The 23,104-nt window shown below is 43.2% G+C and overlaps 1 protein-coding gene across 1 annotated transcript in view; it reads left to right on the forward strand.

The window, feature by feature from the left end:
• cacna2d3a (calcium channel, voltage-dependent, alpha 2/delta subunit 3a) overlaps positions 1–23,104 on the forward strand; it is a 293,663-nt gene that overhangs the window by 171,182 nt on the left and 99,377 nt on the right. Inside the window, exons 13-18 of the mRNA XM_041857104.2 lie at positions 762–895; positions 2,541–2,558; positions 15,784–15,855; positions 16,181–16,261; positions 17,086–17,160; positions 19,093–19,176. Coding sequence (XP_041713038.2) covers positions 762–895; positions 2,541–2,558; positions 15,784–15,855; positions 16,181–16,261; positions 17,086–17,160; positions 19,093–19,176 — 464 coding nt within the window. The remainder of the gene's footprint in view (positions 1–761; positions 896–2,540; positions 2,559–15,783; positions 15,856–16,180; positions 16,262–17,085; positions 17,161–19,092; positions 19,177–23,104) is intronic.

The following is a 23,104-nucleotide window of genomic DNA, read 5'->3' on the forward strand; positions in this document are numbered from 1 at the left end:
TAGGGTTAAGACATTAAGTTTAGGGACTCATTCTGAATGGTTAAGGTTTGGGATAGAGTTAAAGCAAAAAAAAACAGTGTCCATGACTGGGCTTGAACACACAACCTTCTGATTCAGAGTCACCACCCCCATCCACAACATCCTAGCAAAACCCACGCCTACTTGATGTTAATAGCGCTCACTGTTGCCCCTAGTGGATGGTTTTGAAGGCATTTCCGGTCTTCCTCAGGACATGAATAGACATCCAATTTCCACGTCAGCCTTGAACGATCTCCCCGGTTTAACAGTATCATGGTCTTACAATATCTATTCTGACAGGATGTATATTCTGATTAATTTTGGGATATTATAGTATTTCTCTTTCTCCCCCCCCCCCACATCTTGCTTTCTCTCTCTCCCCCTACCTCTCTCTTCCCCCTTACTCCCCCCTCTCCTCTCTCTCTCTCTCTCTGTCTCTGTCTCTGTCTCTCTCTCTCGCTCTCTCTTCTCTCTTTCTTCACTCTCTCTCTCTGTCTTCCTCTTCTCTCTCTCTCTCTCTCTCTCTCACTCTCTCTCTCTCTCTCTCTCTCTCGCTCTCTCTCTTCTCTCTCTCTTCTCTCTCTCTCTCTCTCTCTCTCTCTCTCTCTCTCTCTCTCTCTCTCTCTCTCTCTCTCTCTCTCTCTCTCTCTCTCTCTCTCTCTCTCTCTCTCTCTCTCTCTCTCTCTCTCTCTCTCTCTCTCTCTCTCTCTCTCTCTCTCTCTCTCTCTCTCTCTCTCCCCCAGGTTACTTCACTCAGATCTCCACTCTGGCTGATGTACAGGAGAATGTGATGGAGTATTTGCATGTGCTCAGTCGGCCCAAAGTCATTGCCCAAGAGCACGATACGGTGTGGACCGAGGCCTACATTGACAGCACCGTGAGTGGACACCGCTCCCCCATCTCTCACATGGTACTGTCCAATAGTAGTCACCCCCCACACAACAATAATTCTGTATGTCCCGGTGTCAATGTCTCCTCTTTCTCTCTCCTTGTCCCTCTCTCTCTCTCTTTCTCTCTCTCTCTTGCTCTCTCTCTCTCTCTCTCTCTCTCTCTCTCTCTCTCTCTCTCTCTCTCTCTCTCTCTCTCTCTCTCTCTTTTCCTTTTCCCTGGTATTTGCTTTACTTTAGGGGTTATTTTTTGTTGCTAAAGTTTTAGGTTAAGGGATATTTATTTCTTACTTTTTGGTCAAGGGGGTTAGGGATAAAGCCCCTGAAACAAAGGAGGGTGTTCAACAATACAATGCTGTATAACTGTATGTTATTTAAATCAAGGGTTGAAAGGTTGAAACACCACTGGGTCATCACTCAAACTGACACCTTGCTTCCCACACCTATAGGTATCATATGCTAAATCTAGGTGAGGTAATAATTAAGGTTTTATATGATATTATGTATGTGTACAATATATTTTCACCAGTGATGAAAGGTGACAAAAACATGGAAGGATTTATTAACAAGTTAGTCCATGATCAGGAAAACTTGGTGTTGTTGAAATACAGTGATCGGTGAATCGTTGTGCGTGTATGAGTGTATATTCAGAATAACTACTTTGGACTAGTGTGTGTGGACATATTTGTTTTTGTAAGTGTGTGTGTGTGTGTGTGTGTCCCAACAGATGGAATCATTAAGTGAATGAGCCCTGTGTGTGTGTTTGGAGGCTGTGTAGCAGGCATGTGAAACACACTGTGACAGAATACTGCGTTAGTCCTCAGGTTATTCCCCAACCTGGCACATTCTATCCCCCTCTGTGTCTCTGGTCTCATTCTCTCAGCCACACATGTGCTCGAACACACACACACACAAACACACACAGGGTTCCTTCCTGTGCTTAAAGCATTGTGTTTGGTTCTGCATTATGGAGAGTGAAGCGTGTGAGCAGTAGTCGTTTGTATGCTGACTAGATAAAACGAGTGGCTGAGGAAATGGAGGGAGACAGAAGCAGGTTTCTCTCTCTGTGGTAGTACTGCCTGCAGGCACAGAAACAACCACTCTCTCTGCCTCTCTCTCCATCTATCTCTCTCACTCCCCAAATGCACTGTGTCTGTGTCTCTCTCAGCCCCCCTTTCAGACAAAAAGAAAGAATGTATATTCTCATCTTTTTATATGACCAAATATATGTGCTGTATTGTAGAATAAATGTCCACCTTTTTGTATCACCTTTTAGTCCACTAATATGGGCTAGCTTGTGGGTTTGTGGTGTGGTCGTACCAGTGACCTGAACACAACCACAGAACCCAAAGGCAGCTCAGATTTATTTAGAACCACAAAGAGAACCAGCCACAGGCTTTGTTTCAATTCAGTCAATACCAGTCTAATACTCAGTCTCTGTCCCCAGTCCTACCTCTATAAGTCCCATTCAGGAAAGCCCCTTTCAGTGGAGCAGATGGATATTTATATTACATCCTTTTATCCCACCACAGGGGAATAAAGTGCATTAAAATGATTTCTGCTTTCTGCCACACCTCTACAAACCTATTGATTATTTCTCTCTGTTTTCTCCTCATTTAAATCTCCTCTCTGTAGCTCCCTCAGGCTCAAAAGGTAAACAGTCTGACTGGAGGTCGCTCTCTCTCCCGCTCGCCACCGTGTCTCGATGTGTGTGTGTTTGGATTTGTTCACCTGTGTTTGCAGCGTGGCGTGTGTCCATGCGTGTTTGAGCACCTGTCTCTGGTGTGGAATGGTCACATCCGTGTTCGAGCTCACGTTTTAAGACACAGCGTAGATAAGAGATCTCCCATGGCTTTGATGTGTGATGTGTGTGATATGGTGTGTGTTGCTTTATTTGGTCATAATGCTGTTTGGAATGATTCAACCACCTGGATTCCAATGCCGGCTAATGCATTTCTGTCATTGGTGGTACTGTTTCATTGCATAGTCACCTGCACTTCTGATCACACACACGCACACACGCACACACGCACGCACGCACACACACACACACACACACACACACACACACACACACACACACACACACACACACACACACACACACACACACACACACACACACACACACACACACACACACACACACACAAATAAACTCACTCTCACACATTACCACTTTTTCATTCATCATTGGTGTTGCTTTGCTGATATGTGCGCACGCTTATGTATGTGTGTGTGTGTATGTGTGTGGCTGTGCGTGTACGTGCGTGTACATGCGTGCGTGCGTGCGTGTGTGTGTGTGTAAGCTTGTATCTCTGTGTGTGTCAGTGTAAAAATGCACTTACTGTTGCTAACCAGATAGGAGGAAAGGTAATTGCCTATAATGGCTGTTCTGATGATTTTTTGTGATGTCTTCTCTTCATAGTTGGTGCTTTATGATGAATATGTCGAGGTGGAGCAGAGCTTCTGCTGAGTGCCTCCATAAGCAGAACAATAATGATCCTGAAGCAGAGAGTGTTTATGGAGGAATGCGGCAACGGACAATTCAGATCAGCACAGAAAATAGCACTCCCATCAGACAGCTGCACTGCCATATGTCTGCCATACCGCCATGCCACGCACACACACATTCTGACAGCCCGTTGGAGAAGCACACATCTGTTACATGAGTGCCTCACAATCCTCCACGTAACATCTGCCTAACCTTACCCAACCCTTGAAATACACACACAGGGAGTAGTGGTGGCTATTCAGCATGATATTCTGTAAGGATTCATTTTTATTATCTGATTTGTTTTCATTTTAGATTGAAGTTTTAGGCTGATATGTGATTCTCAGATTCAAGGGCGGCACAATACTGATATTGAGGCTGATTCCTGTCTGATTGGTAGATTCAGGGTTGATTCCTGTCTGATTGGTAGATTCAGGGCCGATTCCTGTCTGATTTGGAGATTCAGGGCTGACTCCGGTCTGATTGGTAGAATCATGGCTAATTCCTGTCTGATTGGTAGATTCAGGGTCTAGGTCCTGTCTGATTTGTAGATTCAGCTCTGATTTCTGTCTGATTTGTAGATGCAGGTATAATTCCTGTCTGATTGGTAGATTCAGGTCTGATTCTTGTCTAATTGGTTGATTCCGGGCTGATTCCTGTCTGATTGGTAGAATCATGGCTAATTCCTGTATGATTGGTAGATTCAGGGCTGCATCCGGTCTGTTTGTTAGATTCAGGGCCAAGTCCTGTCTGATTTGTAGATTCAGGGCTGATTCCTGTCTGATTTGTAAGTTGATGGCTGAAGAGAAAGTAACTTATTGATTTATGGCAGATTTGTGTTTCTCCCTGAACCCCTGTGAGTTCAGCCTGTCCTTCCCCTCTCCCTCTTCTCTTCCTCTCCCTTGGCTCAGCAGTTCCATCCATCTTTCTCTCCTTCCCTCTCCTCCTCTCCCTCTGCTTCTCTACCTCCTCTCATTCCCCTCCTCTCTCTCCTTCTCTTCTCCTCTGGGCCCACTAGTTTCATCCATCATTCTGCGGATCATTTGGCTTTGTCCCCAAACGCCTGAAAAACTGACAGGGGAGGGAGACAGGGAGAGGCCGAGGGGAGGGAGAGAGAGGAGAGGGGGAGAGGAGATTTGAAGGAGGGTGAGGATCACTGGGCATTGGTTATGTCATGTGTTACAGTAATTTTTTTGTAGTGTACGCGGTCTGGGTGGAGGTGGTGTGTGTGTGTGTGTGTGTCTGTGTCTCTGTGTGTGTGTGTGTGTGTGGTAGAGGTGTTGAGTTGTATATTTATCCCCCAAGAGGGACCAATAGAGGGCCTTACAGTCAGCCCTCACGGTCCAATCATCATTAAGCCTGATCGCCATGGGAACAAAGGTCGCCACAGTCACCGGTACGCCATTTGTCAAGGCAACCCAGATTCCAGGGTGTCCTGAAACAATGAAAGGCTGGCACGGTCCCCTTGTACCAGAGTCCCAGGTGGGGTGTCAGTAGTAAGCAGTAAGCATATCTCTCTGTGTGTGTGTGTGTGTGTGTGTGTGTGTGTGTGTGTGTGTGTGTGTGTGTGTGTGTGTGTGTGTGTGTGTGTGTGTGTGTGTGTGTGTGTGTGTGTGTGTGTGTGTGTGTGTGTGTGTGTGTGTGTGTGTATGTGTGTGTGTTGTGTGTTGTGTGTGTGTGTGTTTTAGGACGCTGTAAGAATCTGACCTGTATCTTTATGAAGGACTCGTATGCCCCATTTCTTAAAGCTGACACCGTGAGCCAAAGAGACACAGAGACACAGACACACACACACACATACACACACACACACACACACGCACGCACACACGCACACACACACACACACACACACACACACTTTTTTTCCCACTCATTACATGGCCCCATCTTTATGAATTAATAGAAATGTTTCTAGCTACGGTATAAAAAATAGATAGCTAACTGATGATCCACTTCCTTGTGAAGTGGCTTGGTACATTATCTCTGTTTCAATGGCCACTTTGAATAACCTTGTTCCTTGGTGCCAATAGCCAAAACATTTAAGTAAAACTAAGGAAAATGTCTTCACGCTGCATTGAATGACTATGGCCGTGAAACTGAGAGATATTTGGGCAGGTTTACCTCCGTTAGATGGAGGTAATGACTGCCTTCTCCCATGATGCCTCTGTAATCACCCGCTAATTATGTCATTTCCTGGAGCAGCTGTGCAGGTCTGAGCATCACCTGGGTTCTCTGAGTGAGATCATCCATGTACACACACACACACACACACACACACACACACACACACACACACACACACACACACACACACACACACACACACACACACACACACACACACACACACACACACACAGAGGAATGCATAGTTTTCCAAATCAGAGCTCATTCACCCAGAGACACACAGGGAATCAGGCTCTGTAACACACATAATCACCCCTAAACTGCAACATCTACCAACCACTCGCTACTTCACCTGCCACACACTGGGGACATGCCAACGTTACTGTTTTATATTCTAGAGCATTCTCAAAATCTAAAAGATATTTGAGTCCATTGTTTAGATCTGAATAGTTGCTGCTAGCAGGCTCTGCTGATGTACTGAGAAGCTCAATCTGTTCATTTATAGATCAATGTCATATGATCTGACCGAGTCACTCAGTCTGGAAACAGAGTTGATATTTTTAGACAAGGTGTCTTTGTCCCTGACCTTTGAGCATCCAGCCAGCAGTGTTATGTTTTGTTGGTGTTGGCAGTGGGTGCTGTATTTATGTATTGTTGTCAACCCATCCCATCTTATCCCATCCCATCCTATCCCATCCTATCCCATCCTATCCCATCTCATCCCATCCTATCCTATCCCATCCTATCCCACCCCATCCTATCCCATCCCATCCTATCCCATCCCATCCTATCCCATCCCATCCTATTCTATTATATCCCATCCCATCCTATCCCATCCCATCCCATCCCATCCCATCCCATCCCATCCTATTCTATTATATCCCATCCCATCCCATCCTATTCCATCCTATCCCATCCAATTCTATTATATCCCATCCCATCCTATCCCATCCTATCCCATCCCATCCTATCCTATCCCATCCTATCCTATCCCATCCCATCCCATCCCATCCTATCCCATCCTATTCTATTATATCCCATCCCATCCCATCCCATCCTATCCCATCCTATCCCATCCAATTCTATTATATCCCATCCCATCCTATCCCATCCTATCCTATCCCATCCCATTCCATCCCATCCCATCCCATCCCATCCTATCCCATCCTATTCTATAATATCCCATCCCATCCCATCCCATCCTATCCCATCCCATCCTATCCCATCCTATTCTATTATATCCCATCCCATCCCATCCTATCCCATCCTATCCTATCCAATTCTATTATATCCCATCCCATCCTATCCCAACCTATCCCATCCCATCCTATCCCATCCCATCCTATCCCATCCTATCCCATCCTATTCTATTATATCCCATCCCATCCTATCCTATCCTATACTATCCCATCCTATCCCATCCTATTCTATTACATCCCATTCCATCCCATCCTATCCCATCCTATCCTATTCTATTATATCCTATCCCATCCCATCCTATCACATCCCATCCCATCCCATCCTATTCTATTATATCCCATCCCATCCTATCCTATCCTATCCCATCCCATCCCATCCTATTCTATTATATCCCATCCCATCCCATCCTATCCCATCCTATCCCATCCCATCCTATCCTATCCAATTCTATTATATCCCATCCCATCCTATCCCATCCTATTCTATTATATCCCATCCCATTCTATCATATTCTATCCCATCCTATCCCATCCTATTCTATTATATCCCATTCCATCCCATCCTATCCCATCCTATCCTATTCTATTATATCCCATCCCATCCCATCCTATCTCATCCCATCCTATCACATCCCATCCCATCCCATCCCATCCCATCCTATTCTATTATATCCCATCCCATCCTATCCTATCCTATCCCATCCCATCCTATTCTATTATATCCCATCCCATCCTATCCCATCCCATCCTATCCTATCCAATTCTATTATATCCCATCCCATCCTATCCCATCCTATTCTATTATATCCCATCCCATCCCATCCTATCCCATCCTATCCTATCCAATTCTATTATATCCCATCCTATCCCATCCCATCCTATCCCATCCCATCCTATCCCATCATATTATATTATATCCCATCCCATCCCATCCTATCCCATCCCATCCCATCCTATCCCATCCTATCCTATCCAATTCTATTATATCCCATCCCATCCTATCCCATCCTATCCCATCCCATCCTATCCCATCCCATCCTATCCCATCCTATCCCATCCTATTCTATTCTATTATATCCCATCCCATCCCATCCCATCCTATCCTATCCCATCCTATCTTATTCTATTATATCCCATCCCATCACATCCTATCTCATCCCATCCTATCACATCCCATCCCATCCCATCCCATCCCATCCCATCCCATCCTATTCTATTATATCCCATCCCATCCTATCCTATCCTATCCCATCCCATCCCATCCCATCCTATTCTATTATATCCCATCCCATCCCATCCCATCCCATCCTATCCCATCCCATCCTATCCTATCCAATTCTATTATATCCCTTCCCATCCTATCCCATCCTATCCCATCCCATCCTATCCCATCCTGTTCTATTATATCCCATCCCATCCCATCCCATCCTATCCCACCCTATCCTATCCAATTCTATTATATCCCATCCTATCCCATCCCATCCTATCCCATCCTATTCTATTATATCCCATCCCATCCTATTCTATTATATCCCATCCCATCCTATCCCATCCCATCCTATCCCATCCTATCCTATTCCATCCCATCCCATCCCATCCTATCCTATTCTATTATATCCCATCCCATTCTATCATATTCTATCCCATCCTATCCCATCCTATTCTATTATATCCCATTCCATCCCATCCTATCCCATCCTATCCTATTCTATTATATCCCATCCCATCCCATCCTATCTCATCCCATCCTATCACATCCCATCCCATCCCATCCCATCCCATCCTATTCTATTATATCCCATCCCATCCTATCCTATCCTATCCCATCCCATCCTATTCTATTATATCCCATCCCATCCTATCCCATCCCATCCTATCCTATCCAATTCTATTATATCCCATCCCATCCTATCCCATCCTATTCTATTATATCCCATCCCATCCCATCCTATCCCATCCTATCCTATCCAATTCTATTATATCCCATCCTATCCCATCCCATCCTATCCCATCCCATCCTATCCCATCATATTATATTATATCCCATCCCATCCCATCCTATCCCATCCCATCCCATCCTATCCCATCCTATCCTATCCAATTCTATTATATCCCATCCCATCCTATCCCATCCTATCCCATCCCATCCTATCCCATCCCATCCTATCCCATCCTATCCCATCCTATTCTATTCTATTATATCCCATCCCATCCCATCCCATCCTATCCTATCCCATCCTATCTTATTCTATTATATCCCATCCCATCACATCCTATCTCATCCCATCCTATCACATCCCATCCCATCCCATCCCATCCCATCCCATCCCATCCTATTCTATTATATCCCATCCCATCCTATCCTATCCTATCCCATCCCATCCCATCCCATCCTATTCTATTATATCCCATCCCATCCCATCCCATCCCATCCTATCCCATCCCATCCTATCCTATCCAATTCTATTATATCCCTTCCCATCCTATCCCATCCTATCCCATCCCATCCTATCCCATCCTGTTCTATTATATCCCATCCCATCCCATCCCATCCTATCCCACCCTATCCTATCCAATTCTATTATATCCCATCCTATCCCATCCCATCCTATCCCATCCTATTCTATTATATCCCATCCCATCCTATTCTATTATATCCCATCCCATCCTATCCCATCCCATCCTATCCCATCCTATCCTATTCCATCCCATCCCATCCCATCCTATCCCATCCTATCCCATCCTATCATGTCCTATCCTATCCCATCCTATCCTGTCCCATCCTATCCCATCCTATCCTATCCTATCCCATCCTATCCCATTCTATCCTATCCCATCCCATCCCATCCTATCCTATCCCATCCTATCCTATCCTATCCCATCCTATCCTATCCTATCCTATCCCATCCTATCCTATCCTATCCTATCCCATCCTATCCTATCCCATCCTATCCCATCCTATCCCATCCTATCCTATCCTATCCCATCCTATCCCATCCTATCCTATCCCATCCTATCCTATCCCATCCCATCCCATCCCATCCTATCCCATCCCATCCTATTCTATTCTATTATATCCCATCCCATCCTATCCCATCCTATTCTATTATATCCCATCCCATCATATCCCATCCCATCCCATCCTATCCCATCCTATCCCATCCCATCCTATTCTATTATATCCCATCCCATCCTATCCCATCCCATCCTATCCCATCCTATTCTATTATATCCCATCCCATCATATCCCATCCCATCCTATCCCATCCCATCCTATCCCATCCTATTCTATTATATCCCATCCCATCATATCCCATCCTATTCTATTATATCCCATCCCATCCCATCCCATCCTATTCCATCCTATTCTATTATATCCCATCCCATCCCATCCTATCCCATCCTATTCTATTATATCCCATCCCATCCCATCCTATCCCATCCTATTCTATTATATCCCATCCCATCCCATCATATCCCATCCTATTCTATTATATCCCATCCCATCCCATCCCATCCTATCCCATCCTATTCTATTCTATTATATCCCATCCCATCGCATCCTATCCCATCCCATCCTATCCTATCCAATTCTATTATATCCCATCCCATCATATCCCATCCTATTCTATTATATCCCATCCCATCCCATCCTATCCCATCCTATCCTATCCAATTCTATTATATCCCATCCTATCCCATCCCATCCTATCCCATCCCATCCTATCCCATCCTATCCCATCATATTCTATTATATCCCATCCCATCCCATCCTATCCCATCCCATCCCATCCTATCCCATCCTATTCTATTATATCCCATCCCATCCCATCCTATCCCATCCTATCCTATCCAATTCTATTATATCCCATCCCATCCTATCCCATCCTATCCCATCCCATCCTATCCCATCCCATCCTATCCCATCCTATCCCATCCTATTCTATTATATCCCATCCCATCCCATCCTATCCTATCCCATCCTATCTTATTCTATTATATCCCATCCCATCCCATCCTATCTCATCCCATCCTATCCCATCCCATCCCATCCCATCCCATTCTATTCTATTATATCCCATCCCATCCTATCCTATCCTATCCCATCCCATCCCATCCCATCCCATCCTATTCTATTATATCCCATCCCATCCCATCCCATCCCATCCCATCCTATCCCATCCCATCCTATCCTATCCAATTCTATTATATCCCTTCCCATCCTATCCCATCCTATCCCATCCCATCCTATCCCATCCTGTTCTATTATATCCCATCCCATCCCATCCTATCCCACCCTATCCTATCCAATTCTATTATATCCCATCCTATCCCATCCCATCCTATCCCATCCTATTCTATTATATCCCATCCCATCCTATTCTATTATATCCCATCCCATCCTATCCCATCCCATCCTATCCCATCCTATCCTATCCCATCCCATCCCATCCTTTCCTATCCCATCCTATCCCATCCTATCATGTCCTATCCTATCCCATCCTATCCTGTCCCATCCTATCCCATCCTATCCTATCCTATCCCATCCTATCCCATTCTATCCTATCCCATCCCATCCCATCCTATCCTATCCTATCCCATCCTATCCTATCCTATCCTATCCCATCCTATCCTATCCTATCCCATCCTATCCTATCCTATCCCATCCTATCCCATCCTATCCCATCCTATCCTATCCTATCCCATCCTATCCCATCCTATCCTATCCCATCCTATCCTATCCTATCCCATCCCATCCCATCCCATCCCATCCCATCCTGTCCCATCCCATCCTATTCTATTCTATTATATCCCATCCCATCCTATCCCATCCTATCCCATCCTATTCTATTATATCCCATCCCATCATATCCCATCCCATCCCATCCTATCCCATCCTATCACATCCCATCCTATTCTATTATATCCCATCCCATCCTATCCCATCCCATCCTATCCCATCCTATTCTATTATATCCCATCCCATCCTATCCCATCCCATCCTATTCTATTATATCCCATCCCATCCCATCATATCCCATCCCATCCTATCCCATCCCATCCTATCCTATCCCATCCTATTCTATTATATCCCATCCCATCATATCCCATCCTATTCTATTATATCCCATCCCATCCCATCCCATCCTATTCCATCCTATTCTATTATATCCCATCCCATCCCATCCCATCCTATCCCATCCTATTCTATTATATCCCATCCCATCATATCCCATCCTATCCCATCCTATTCTATTATATCCCATCCCATCCCATCCCATTCTATCCCATCCTATTCTATTATATCCCATCCCATCCCATCCTATCCCATCCTATTCTATTATATCCCATCCCATCCCATCATATCCCATCCTATTCTATTATATCCCATCCCATCCCATCCCATCCTATCCCATCCTATTCTATTCTATTATATCCCATCCCATCCCATTCTATCCCATCCTATTCTATTATATCCCATCCCATCCCATCCTATCCCATCCTATTCTATTATATCCCATCCCATCCCATCCCATCCTATCCTATCCTATTCTATTATATCCCATCCATCCCATCCCATCCCATCCTATTCTATTATATCCCATCCCATCCCATCCCATCCTATCCTATTCTATTATATCCCATCCCATCCCATCCCATCCTATCCCATCCTATTCTATTATATCCCATCCCATACCATCCCATCCTATCCTATTCTATTATATCCCATCCCATCCCATCCTATCCCATCCTATTCTATTATATCCCATCCCATCCCATCCTATCCCATCCTATTCTATTATATCCCATCCCATCCCATCCCATCCTATCCCATCCTATTCTATTATATCCCATCCCATCCCATCCTATCCCATCCCATCCCATCCCATCCCATCCTATCCCATCCCATCCCATCCCATCCTATCCCATCCTATTCTATTATATCCCATCCCATCCCATCCCATCCCATCCTATTCTATTATATCCCATCCCATCCCATCCTATTCTATTATATCCCATCCCATCCCATCCCATCCCATCCCATCCCATCCCATCCTATTCTATTATATCCCATCCCATCCCATCCCATCCCATCCTATTCTATTATATCCCATCCCATCCCATCCCATCCCATCCTATCCTATCCCATCCTATTCTATTTAATCCCATCCCATCCCATCCTATCCCATCCTATTCTATTATATCCCATCCCATCCCATCCTATCCCATCCCATCCCATCCCATCCCATCCTATCCCATCCCATCCCATCCCATCCCATCCCATCCCATCCCATCCTATTCTATTATATCCCATCCCATCCCATCCCATCCCATCCCATCCCATTCTATTATATCCCATCCCATCCCATCCCATCCCATCCTATTCTATTATATCCCATCCCATCCCATCCCATCCCATCCTATTCTATTATATCCCATCCTATCCCATCCCATCCCATCCCATTCCATCCTATCCCATCCTATTCTATTATATCCCATCCCATCCCATTATATCCCATCCTATCCCATCCTATTCTATTATATCCCATCCCATCCTATCCCATCCTATCCCATCCCATCCTATCCTATCCAATCCTATCCCATCCTATCCCATCCCATCCTATCCCATCCCATCCCATCCTATCCCATCCTATTCTATTATATCCCATCCCATCCTATCCCATCCTATCCCATCCCATCCTATCCTATCCCATCCTATCCTATCCCATCCTATCCCTGAGACATCCATCAGTAAGAGATGGACTGTGTGTTGTCATGTTTCTGTCATGGTCTACTTTTACACAGGGCCAGTAGCAGGATGAATGCCTGTTTAAAGGGACAGTTCACTGCATAGTTCATTGGAGGCTGACAACACATTACAAATTGTTAGACGTTTTCATGCCTCAAAAGTGGTTGGAAGTCATGTCTTCCATAGTTAATCATGTTTCTTTCCTTGTTGTTCTAAAGGTCCTTCAGATGTCATCATGTACACGTAAACTGTTAGTACCACTAGTTGGCTGTGGTGTGACGTTCTTATTAGTGAATATGTGTGCAAGTTGTATTTCATATGCTGTTGTTTCCCAGATGACTTGGTCTGTAAAGTTGTACAGAGGTTCGGGAGAGGTTTTTGTGACCCAAGGCCTGCACAGTGATACTCCTACTCTATGTCCTTGAACAGAGTATATAACCTTGCCTGCATCTATCTTTAACACTATCAACTTGCTATCTGTAAATAGACACTATCTATTTCCAGATTCGGGGAGGTAAAAAGATAATATCCTAATTATTCCCACAGTCTTTTGGGAGAGATAACCATCCTATACTTAAACAGTGCCTTTGGCTGAGATTGACTCTGCTCAAGATCAAAGACAGATCATGATTAAACACATTTAAAGGCAGATAATAAACATGAATTATACATGTGACTAAAGTGATAAGGCCTTGCTCACTGTGGGCGTAGTTGGAAGGGATAACGGGGTTGGTATAATTGTATATTTACATAAGAAAATAAGAGAATGCTGTGCTGAACTGCAGTTAGGCAACTATTCTGATCTTCAAAATAGCCTCCAACACTCTACTCAGCAAATTGGATGTAGTCTATCACAGTGCCATCCGTTTTGTCACCAAAGCCCCATATACTTCCCACCATTGTGACCTGTACGCTCTCATTGGCTGGCCCTCACTACATATTCGTCGCCAAACCCACTGGCTCCAGGTCATCTATAAATACCTTCTAGGCAAATCCCCGCCTTATCTTAGCTCATTGGTCACCATAGCAACACTCACCCGTAGTATGCGTTCCAGCAGGTATATCTCACTGGTCATCCCCAAAGCCAACACCTCCTTTGGCCGCCATTCCTTCCAGTTCTCTGCTGCCCATGACTGGAACGAACTGCAAAAATCTCTGAAGCTGGAGACACTTATCTTCCTCACTATCTTTAAGCATCAGTTGTCAGAGCAGCTTACCGATCACTGCACCTGTACACAGCCCATCTGTAATTATCCCACCCAACTACCTCATCCCCATATTGTTATTTACATACGTTATTTATTTTGCTCATTTGCACCCCAGTATCTCTATTTGCACATCATCTTCTGCACATCTACCACTCCAGTGTTAATACTAAATTATAATTGTAATTATTTTTGCACTATGGCCTATTTATTGCCTTACCTCCATAACTTACTACATTTGCACACACTGTATATAGATTTTCTATTGTGTTATTGACTGTACGTTTTGTTTATTCCATATGTAACTCTGTGTTGTTGTTGTTTTTACCGCACTGCATTGCTTTATCTTGGCCAGGTCGCAGTTGTAAATGAGAACTTGTTCTCAATTGGCTTACCTGGTTAAATAAAGGTGAAAAAAAATCACCTGTTTCAAACTCTACTACAATCACAATATGTGAGATCACACAGTGCTTATTTGATTTCCAGCTGAAGGTTCACATACCCAGGCACTAACTGTCACTGACAGGACACAGGTAAATGGTAACTGGTTCTGCAACGGGGCTGTATTCATTAGTGCACACAGTAGCAAGCTGTAGCAAAATGTTTTGCAATGGAAAACAAGTGTATCTTATTGGATGAGTTCAGGTTAGTCCCTCCCCATTTTGGCCGTTTGCTTCCGTTTAGTTCCTTGTGAATACACCCCAGGTGTGACAACAGCAGAATGGCACTCTATCCTGACATCCACTGGCACTTCGTATTTTGTGTGATCACGTTGTATTCCAAAATGTGTCTGTGCTTTTTTCAGGACAGAATTCAAAGGTTATTGATGAACAATTTGGGTCTTCTTTCTTTCTTTCTTTCTTTCTTTCTTTCTTTCTTTCTTTCTTTCTTTCTTTCTTTCTTTCTTTCTTTCTTTCTTTCTTTCTTTCTTTCTTTCTTTCTTTCTTTCTTTCTTTCTTTCTTTCTTTCTTTCTTTCTTTCTTTCTTTCTTTCTTTCTTTCTTTCTTTCTTTCTTTCTTTCTTTCTTTCTTTCTTTCTTTCTTTCTTTCTTTCTTTCTTTCTTTCTTTCTTTCTTTCTTTCTTTCTTTCTTTCTTTCAGTTGGAGGATGGTCAGGGTCCTATTTTGATGACCACTGTTGCCATGCCTGTGTTCAGCACCAAGAATGAGACGGTGAGTACACACACACACACGCACACACAATGACACACACACACACACACACAGACACAGACACAGACACAGACTCACACACACACACACACACACACACACAGACACAGACACAGACACAGACACAGACTCACACACACACACACACACACACACACACACACACACACACACACACACACACACACACACACACACACACACACAGACACAGACACAGACACACACACACAGACACACACCACACACGCTTGACCAACAACTTTTCTTGATGTTACCTAAACGTTGTGTTGATCATTTCTGTATGTTGTGTGTATGTTTCCAGAGGAATAAAGGCATCCTGCTAGGCGTGGTTGGTACTGATGTTCCTGTCTCTGAGCTCCTCAAAACCATCCCCAAATATAAGGTACTGACCCTCCCCCAACTTCAGTCTTCAATGAAAATATCAGGATGATTAGAATGAGCTAACACATAGCACTTTTGATACTTTTACTGAATGTAACTGTGACAGAGCACTCAAGAACTGAAAGCACTAGCATTCAAATCAGAGATTGTTTGAACCTCCTGCCTCATACCTGATAATAGCATGTAATTGTAGCGTCTGTAGCCTTCTGTCTTTTTTATCTGGACCTCCGCTGGAGAACGGAGAAGTTGATTATTATTCTATAGGAGGGATGAGAGATTTAGATGTGGGATGTGTTTTGACATTTAAAAGCATGTTATTTAGTTCAGACCCCATTCACTGACAGGGTTGCGTCTGGAATAAGTGAAACACATGCGCGAACGCACGCACACACACACACACACACGCATGCACGCACACACACACACACACACACACACACACACACACACACACACACACACACACACACACACACACACACACACACACACACACACACACACACACACACTCATTGAAAGCGACCACCTCCTTGTTTTATAGAAATTCAAATGAGTCACCGTGGAAATGAGATGATTCTGGCTCCAGAACATACAAAGAGCTTGATTACCCTCTTCATCACTTTTCATATTCATCTTTCAGTTTCTGTGTGTATATCTGCATGTGTGGGTTTTGGCATAGTTCCAAAACTGTTAGTTTATCTCTTCCCCTCTGTATGTATAATTGTGTGTGTGTGTCAATGTGCGTGTGCGTGTGTGTGTTTGTGTGTGTGTGTGTGTGTGTGTGTGTGTGTGCGTGCGTGCTCGTATATGTGTCTGTTGCAGCTGGGTATCCATGGTTACGCATTTGCCATAACTAACAACGGGTACATTCTGACCCACCCTGACCTCAGACCATTGGTGAGTATCACACTACATCTAATATCAACTAACCCTAACCCTAATTTCACTTAATATGATGAACTCGTAGCTCAGACAGCAACAAGATCTCACAGTTTGACACAGTTTGACTTCAGTATTCGACTTTGGTCCAGGGGTTTATCCAAATTTAGATAGATAAGGCAAATTCCTAATGGTAAAGGTAAGGGTTAAGTTCTGGGATAGGTTCAAATGCGACCCTCGGAGCTGGAGCTCGCGGCTTACGCCCATCCAACATCCCCATCCACAACGCACTAGCAAGCCACAAGTCTATTTTATGGTAATAGCACTCACTGTTGCCCCTAGTGGCCAGTTTTGAAGGTATCTCCCGACGTCCGGGGTACCTGGACGAATGTCGAATATCGCCTTGGATCTGAAGTGAACTGGCTGCAGACAAAGCTCCGCACTTAGAACAGCAGAGAGAGGGGCAGAACCTAGCACACACCAAATCACTGTCTAAACACACCTTTCAGATGTGTGTGTGAGGGGGAGGGGGGGAGAACAGGGAGGAAGGAGAGAGAGAGGTGGAGAACAGGTGAAGAGAGAGGAAGGAGAGAGAGAGGGGGAGAACAGGTGAAGAGAGAGGAAGGAGAAAGAGAGAGAGAGAGAGAGAGAGAGAGAGAGAGAGAGAGAGAGAGAGAGAGAGAGAGAGAGAGAGAGAGAGAGAGAGAGAGAGAGAGAGAGAGAGAGAGAGAGAGAGAGAGAAGATGGGGATAGAGGAGGAGAAAAGAGGATAATTGGGTAAAGGAAGAGATTGACAGGGCAGGAGGAGAGAGGAAGGATAGAGGGGAAGAGATGTTCACAAGGTAGGAGGAGAGAGGAAGGATAGAGGGGAAGAGATGTAAACAAGGTTGGAGGAGAGAGGAAGGGGAGAGAGATATTGGAGGATGAGAGAGAAAGGAGAGGGAGGACAGGAGAGGGCTGGAGTGGAGGACAGGCAGACAGAGAGAGTAGTTAATAGATGTCTAATTAGAGACTGTAATGAACAGTGTTTAAGAGCTAATGAGGGGTAGGAGGCTGTCCTATCACTGACAGATGAATGGAGCAGGGTGATACACACACACACACACACACACACACACACACATACACACACACACACACACACACAGACACATACACAGTGTGTTATAGAAAGTGGACTAAAGACATTTGTCTGGCCAGAGGCTCTCTTCACTGACACAGAGGTGAACTGCTGTCATGTATTTCTAATAGCTTATATCAAACAGGCTCTCTGTAACCCAGGAGAGGTGAGGAGGAGAGATGAGGAGGAGAGGTGAGGAGGAGAGGAGAGGAAGAGAGGTGAGGAGGAGAGGAAGAGAGGAAGAGAGGAGTGGAGGAGAGGTATGGAAGAGAGGAAGAGAGGTAAGGAGGAGAGGAGAGGAAGAGAGGAGAGGTGAGGAAGAGAGGAGAGAAGAGAAGGAGAGGTGAGGAGGAGAGGAGAGGAGGGATCAGGGTAATTATGTAGAGTTAATATCAACATTATGAAAGGGTCATGTCCACATCACTCTCTTGACTCTACTAATGATAATATCAATGTTAGATCACACACACCCAAGAGAGAGAGAGAAAGAGAGAGAGAGAGAGAGAGAGAGAGAGAGAGAGAGAGAGAGAGAGAGAGAGAGAGAGAGAGAGAGAGAGAGAGAGAGAGAGAGAGAGAGAGAGAGAGAGAGAGAGAGAGAGAGAGAGAGAGAGAGAGAGAGAGAGAGAGAGAGAGAGAGAGAGAGAGAGAGAGAGAGAGAGAGAGAGAGGATATGGTGAGGTAACAGTTTAGCCAACCACTAACCTGATTCACTCTTAGGCCCTAATCAATCAAATACAGATGAAGGGGTTGGGACTCATGCAGCATGGTTCATTTATACTAACGTGTGTGTGTGTGTGTGTGTGTGTGTGTGTGTGTGTGTGTGTGCCTAGTATGAGGAGAGTAAGAAACGTAGGAAGCCCAACTACAGCAGTGTGGATCTGTCTGAGGTGGAATGGGAAGACAAGGACGACATAGTAAGACTCACTATTACTAACACCGCTGATGTATTCTATGAAACGTATTATCAATCAAATGTATTTATAATGCCCTTTTTACATCAGCAGATGTCACAAAGTGCTATACAGAAACACAGCCTAAAACCCCAAACAGCAAGCAATGCAGATGTAGAAGTACAGTGGCTAGGAAAAACTCCCTGGAAAGGCAGAAACCTAGGATGAAACCTAGAGAGAAACCAGGCTCTGAGGGGTGGCCAGTCCCCTTCTGGCTGTGCCGGGTGGAGATTATAACAGTACATGGCCATTAAGGCCAGATTTTTCTCCAAGATGTTCAAATGTTCATAGATGACCAGCAGGGTCAAATAATAATCACAGTTGTTGTAGAGGTTGCAACAGGTCTGTACACCAGGAGTAAATGTCACTTGGCTTTTCATAGCCGGGCATTTAGAGGTTGAAATAGCAGGTGCGGTAGAGAGAGAGTGAGAGAGTTGAAAACAGCAGGTCTGGGACAAGGTAGCACGTCCAGTGAACAGGTCAGGGTTCCATAGCCGCAGGCAGAAGAGTGGAAACTGGAGCAGCAGCACGACCAGGTGGACTGGGGACAGCAAGGAGTCATCAGGCCAGGTAGTCCTGAGGCATGGTCCTAGGGCTCAGGTCTTCCGGGAGGGGAGGGAGAGAAGGAGAGAAAGAGAATTAGAGGGAGCATACTTCAATTCACACAGGACACCAGATAAGACAGGAGAATAACACCAGATATAACAGACTGACCCTAGCCCCCCGGCACATAGACTATTGCAACATAGATACACTTTTTGGTGAAAATTGATTATTTGTCTAAAAACATGCTGAGTACTCAGACTAGGTACTCAGACTTTAGACATACCATAACGCTTTCACAGGCTCCAAAACAATCTCTACACAATGTTCTCAGCTTTGCAAAGCCTGATGAAGACAATTCGTGACCTTGGGACATAAGGTTCTATCTGCGCAAATCATAGTTCTGCGATATTGACCATGAGCGTTTTCACGTCCCAGATCTCAGAACAGTTTTTTAGTGAATTCTTCTTTCATAATCCATTAAGGTTCTCACCTTAAAGGTACCTAAAGTGCAGAGAATCAAAATCCAGATACTTTTATAAATCAGTTTCTTTAGGGGGTTGCTATCACAGATAGAACCTTATGGCTCTGAAATGGCAATCCAGGTTCAGCCCTATAGTTCTATCTGACACTTCTGAATTAGACATGTCCAGTTTTTAAGATGACTGTAGCTATTTCAATACACAAATTATAGAATAACACATCATCAAATACATTAAGAAATGTATTATGATCATCAGACGAACAACGATGTGACAACATCATTTACTTTAAGATTTCTGACAGTGTTGTATTTTTGCCATTATTCCTGGCTAGACTAGCCTAGACCATACTTAGTGGGAGATGGCAAAGACTTGTTATGATTGGTCCGTCTGTATTTGTTCATGCTTGTGGTTGAATTTCAGATAGAACCTTATAGCGTCAAGTTCAAATGGGTTTATGCAGATTTTTTTTCCTTTTTTTTTCAATTAAAATTTACTTTTTTCAAAAATCTAACTTCACAGACATTTAAAGAACCATCTAAAGTGCAATTGTATGTAACTAACTCATTTTTGACAAAAATGTCAGATAGAACCTTATAGTCCCAGGGTCTCAAATTTACAGCTGTGAATGCTACATTTGTGAAAATGGGTGATTAAATAATCATATTCTGATCAATGTCTAATGGCATGTCCTGAGTTGTCCGTGAGCCGGTTTCTCAAAAGCATCTTAAAGGCTAAGTTCATCTATGGTTCTAATGATAAACTAGGATTCTATGGCTCTAATTATTAACTATGATCCTATGGTTCTAATGATGAACTAGGATCCTATGGTTCTAATGATGAACTAGGATCCTATGGTTCTAATGATGATCTATGATCCTATGGTTCTAATGGTGAACTATGATCCTATGGTTCTAATTATTAACTAGCATCCTATGGTTCTAATTATTAACTAGGATCCTATGGTTCTAATTATTAACTATGATCCTATGGTTCTAATGATGAACTAGGATCCTATGGTTCTAATGATGAACTAGGATCCTATGGTTCTAATTATTAACTAGGATCCTATGGTTCTAATTATTAACTAGGATCCTATGGTTCTAATTATTAACTAGGATCCCATGGTACAAATTATTAACTAGGATCCTATGGTTCTAATTATTAACTAGGATCCTATGGTTCTAATTACTAACTAGGATCCTATGGTTCTAATGATGAACTATGATTCTATGGTTCCAATTATTAACTAGGATTCTATGGTTCTAATGATGAACTAGGATTCTATGGTTCCAATTATTAACTAGGATCCAATGGTTCTAATGGTGAACTAGGATCCTATGGTTCTAATGGTGAACTAGTATCCTATGGCTCTAATTATTAACTAGGATCCTATGGTTCTAATGATGAACTATGATCCTATGGTTCTAATGATGAACTATGAATCTATGGTTCTAATTATTAACTAGGATCCTATGGTTCTAATGATGAACTATGATCCTATGGTTCTAATTATTAACTAGGATCCTATGGTTCTAATTATTAACTAGGATCCTATGGCTCTAATTATTAACTAGGATTCTATGGTTCTAATGGTGAACTAGGATCCTATGGTTCTAATGATGAACTATGATCCTATGGTTCTAATGATGAACTATGATCCTATGGTTCTAATGATGAACTATGATCCTATGGTTCTAATGATGAACTAGGATCCTATGGCTCTAATGATAAACTATGATCCTATGGTTCTAATGATGAACTATGATCCTATGGTTCTAATGGTGAACTAGGATCATATGGCTCTAATGATGAACTATGATCCTATGGTTCTAATGATGAACTATGATCCTATGGTTCTAATGATGAACTATGATCCTATGGTTCTAATGGTGAACTATGATCCTATGGTTCTAGTGGTGAACTGTGATCCTATGGCTCTAATGATGAACTATGATCCTATGGTTCTAATGATGAACTATGATCCTATGGTTCTAATGGTGAACTGTGATCCTATGGCTCTAATGATGAACTATGATCCTATGGTTCTAATGATGAACTATGATCCTATGGTTCTAATGATAAACTATGATCCTATGGTTCTAATGATGAACTATGAATCTATGGTTCTAATTATTAACTAGGATCCTATGATTCTAATGATGAACTATGATCCTATGGTTCTAATTATTAACTAGGATCCTATGGTTCTAATTATTAAATAGGATCCTATGGCTCTAATTATTAACTATGATTCTATGGTTCTAATGGTGAACTAGGATCCTATGGTTCTAATGATGAACTATGATTCTATGGTTCTAATGATGAACTATGATCCTATGAATCTAATGATGAACTATGATCCTATGGTTCTAATGATGAACTATGATCCAATGGTTCTAATGATGAACTATGATCCTATGGTTCTAATGATGAACTATGATCCTATGGTTCTAATGATGAACTATGATCCTATGAATCTAATGATGAACTATGATCATATGGTTCTAATGATTAACTATGATCCAATGGTTCTAATGATAAACTATGATCCTATGGTTCTAATTATTAACTATGATCCTATGGTTCTAATGGTGAACTAGGATCCTATGGCTCTAATGATGAACTATGATCCTATGATTCTAATGATGAACTATGATCCTATGGTTCTAATGATGAACTATGATCCTATGGTTCTAATGGTGAACTATGATCCTATGGTTCTAATGATGAACTATGATCATATGGTTCTAATGATGAATTAGGATCCTATGGTTCTAATGATGAACTATGATCATATGGTTCTAATGGTGAACTGTGATCCTATGGCTCTAATGATGAACTATGATCCTATGGTTCTAATGATG

Source organism: Coregonus clupeaformis, chromosome 30 (genome assembly GCF_020615455.1).
Source record: "Coregonus clupeaformis isolate EN_2021a chromosome 30, ASM2061545v1, whole genome shotgun sequence".
NCBI lineage: Eukaryota > Metazoa > Chordata > Actinopteri > Salmoniformes > Salmonidae > Coregonus > Coregonus clupeaformis.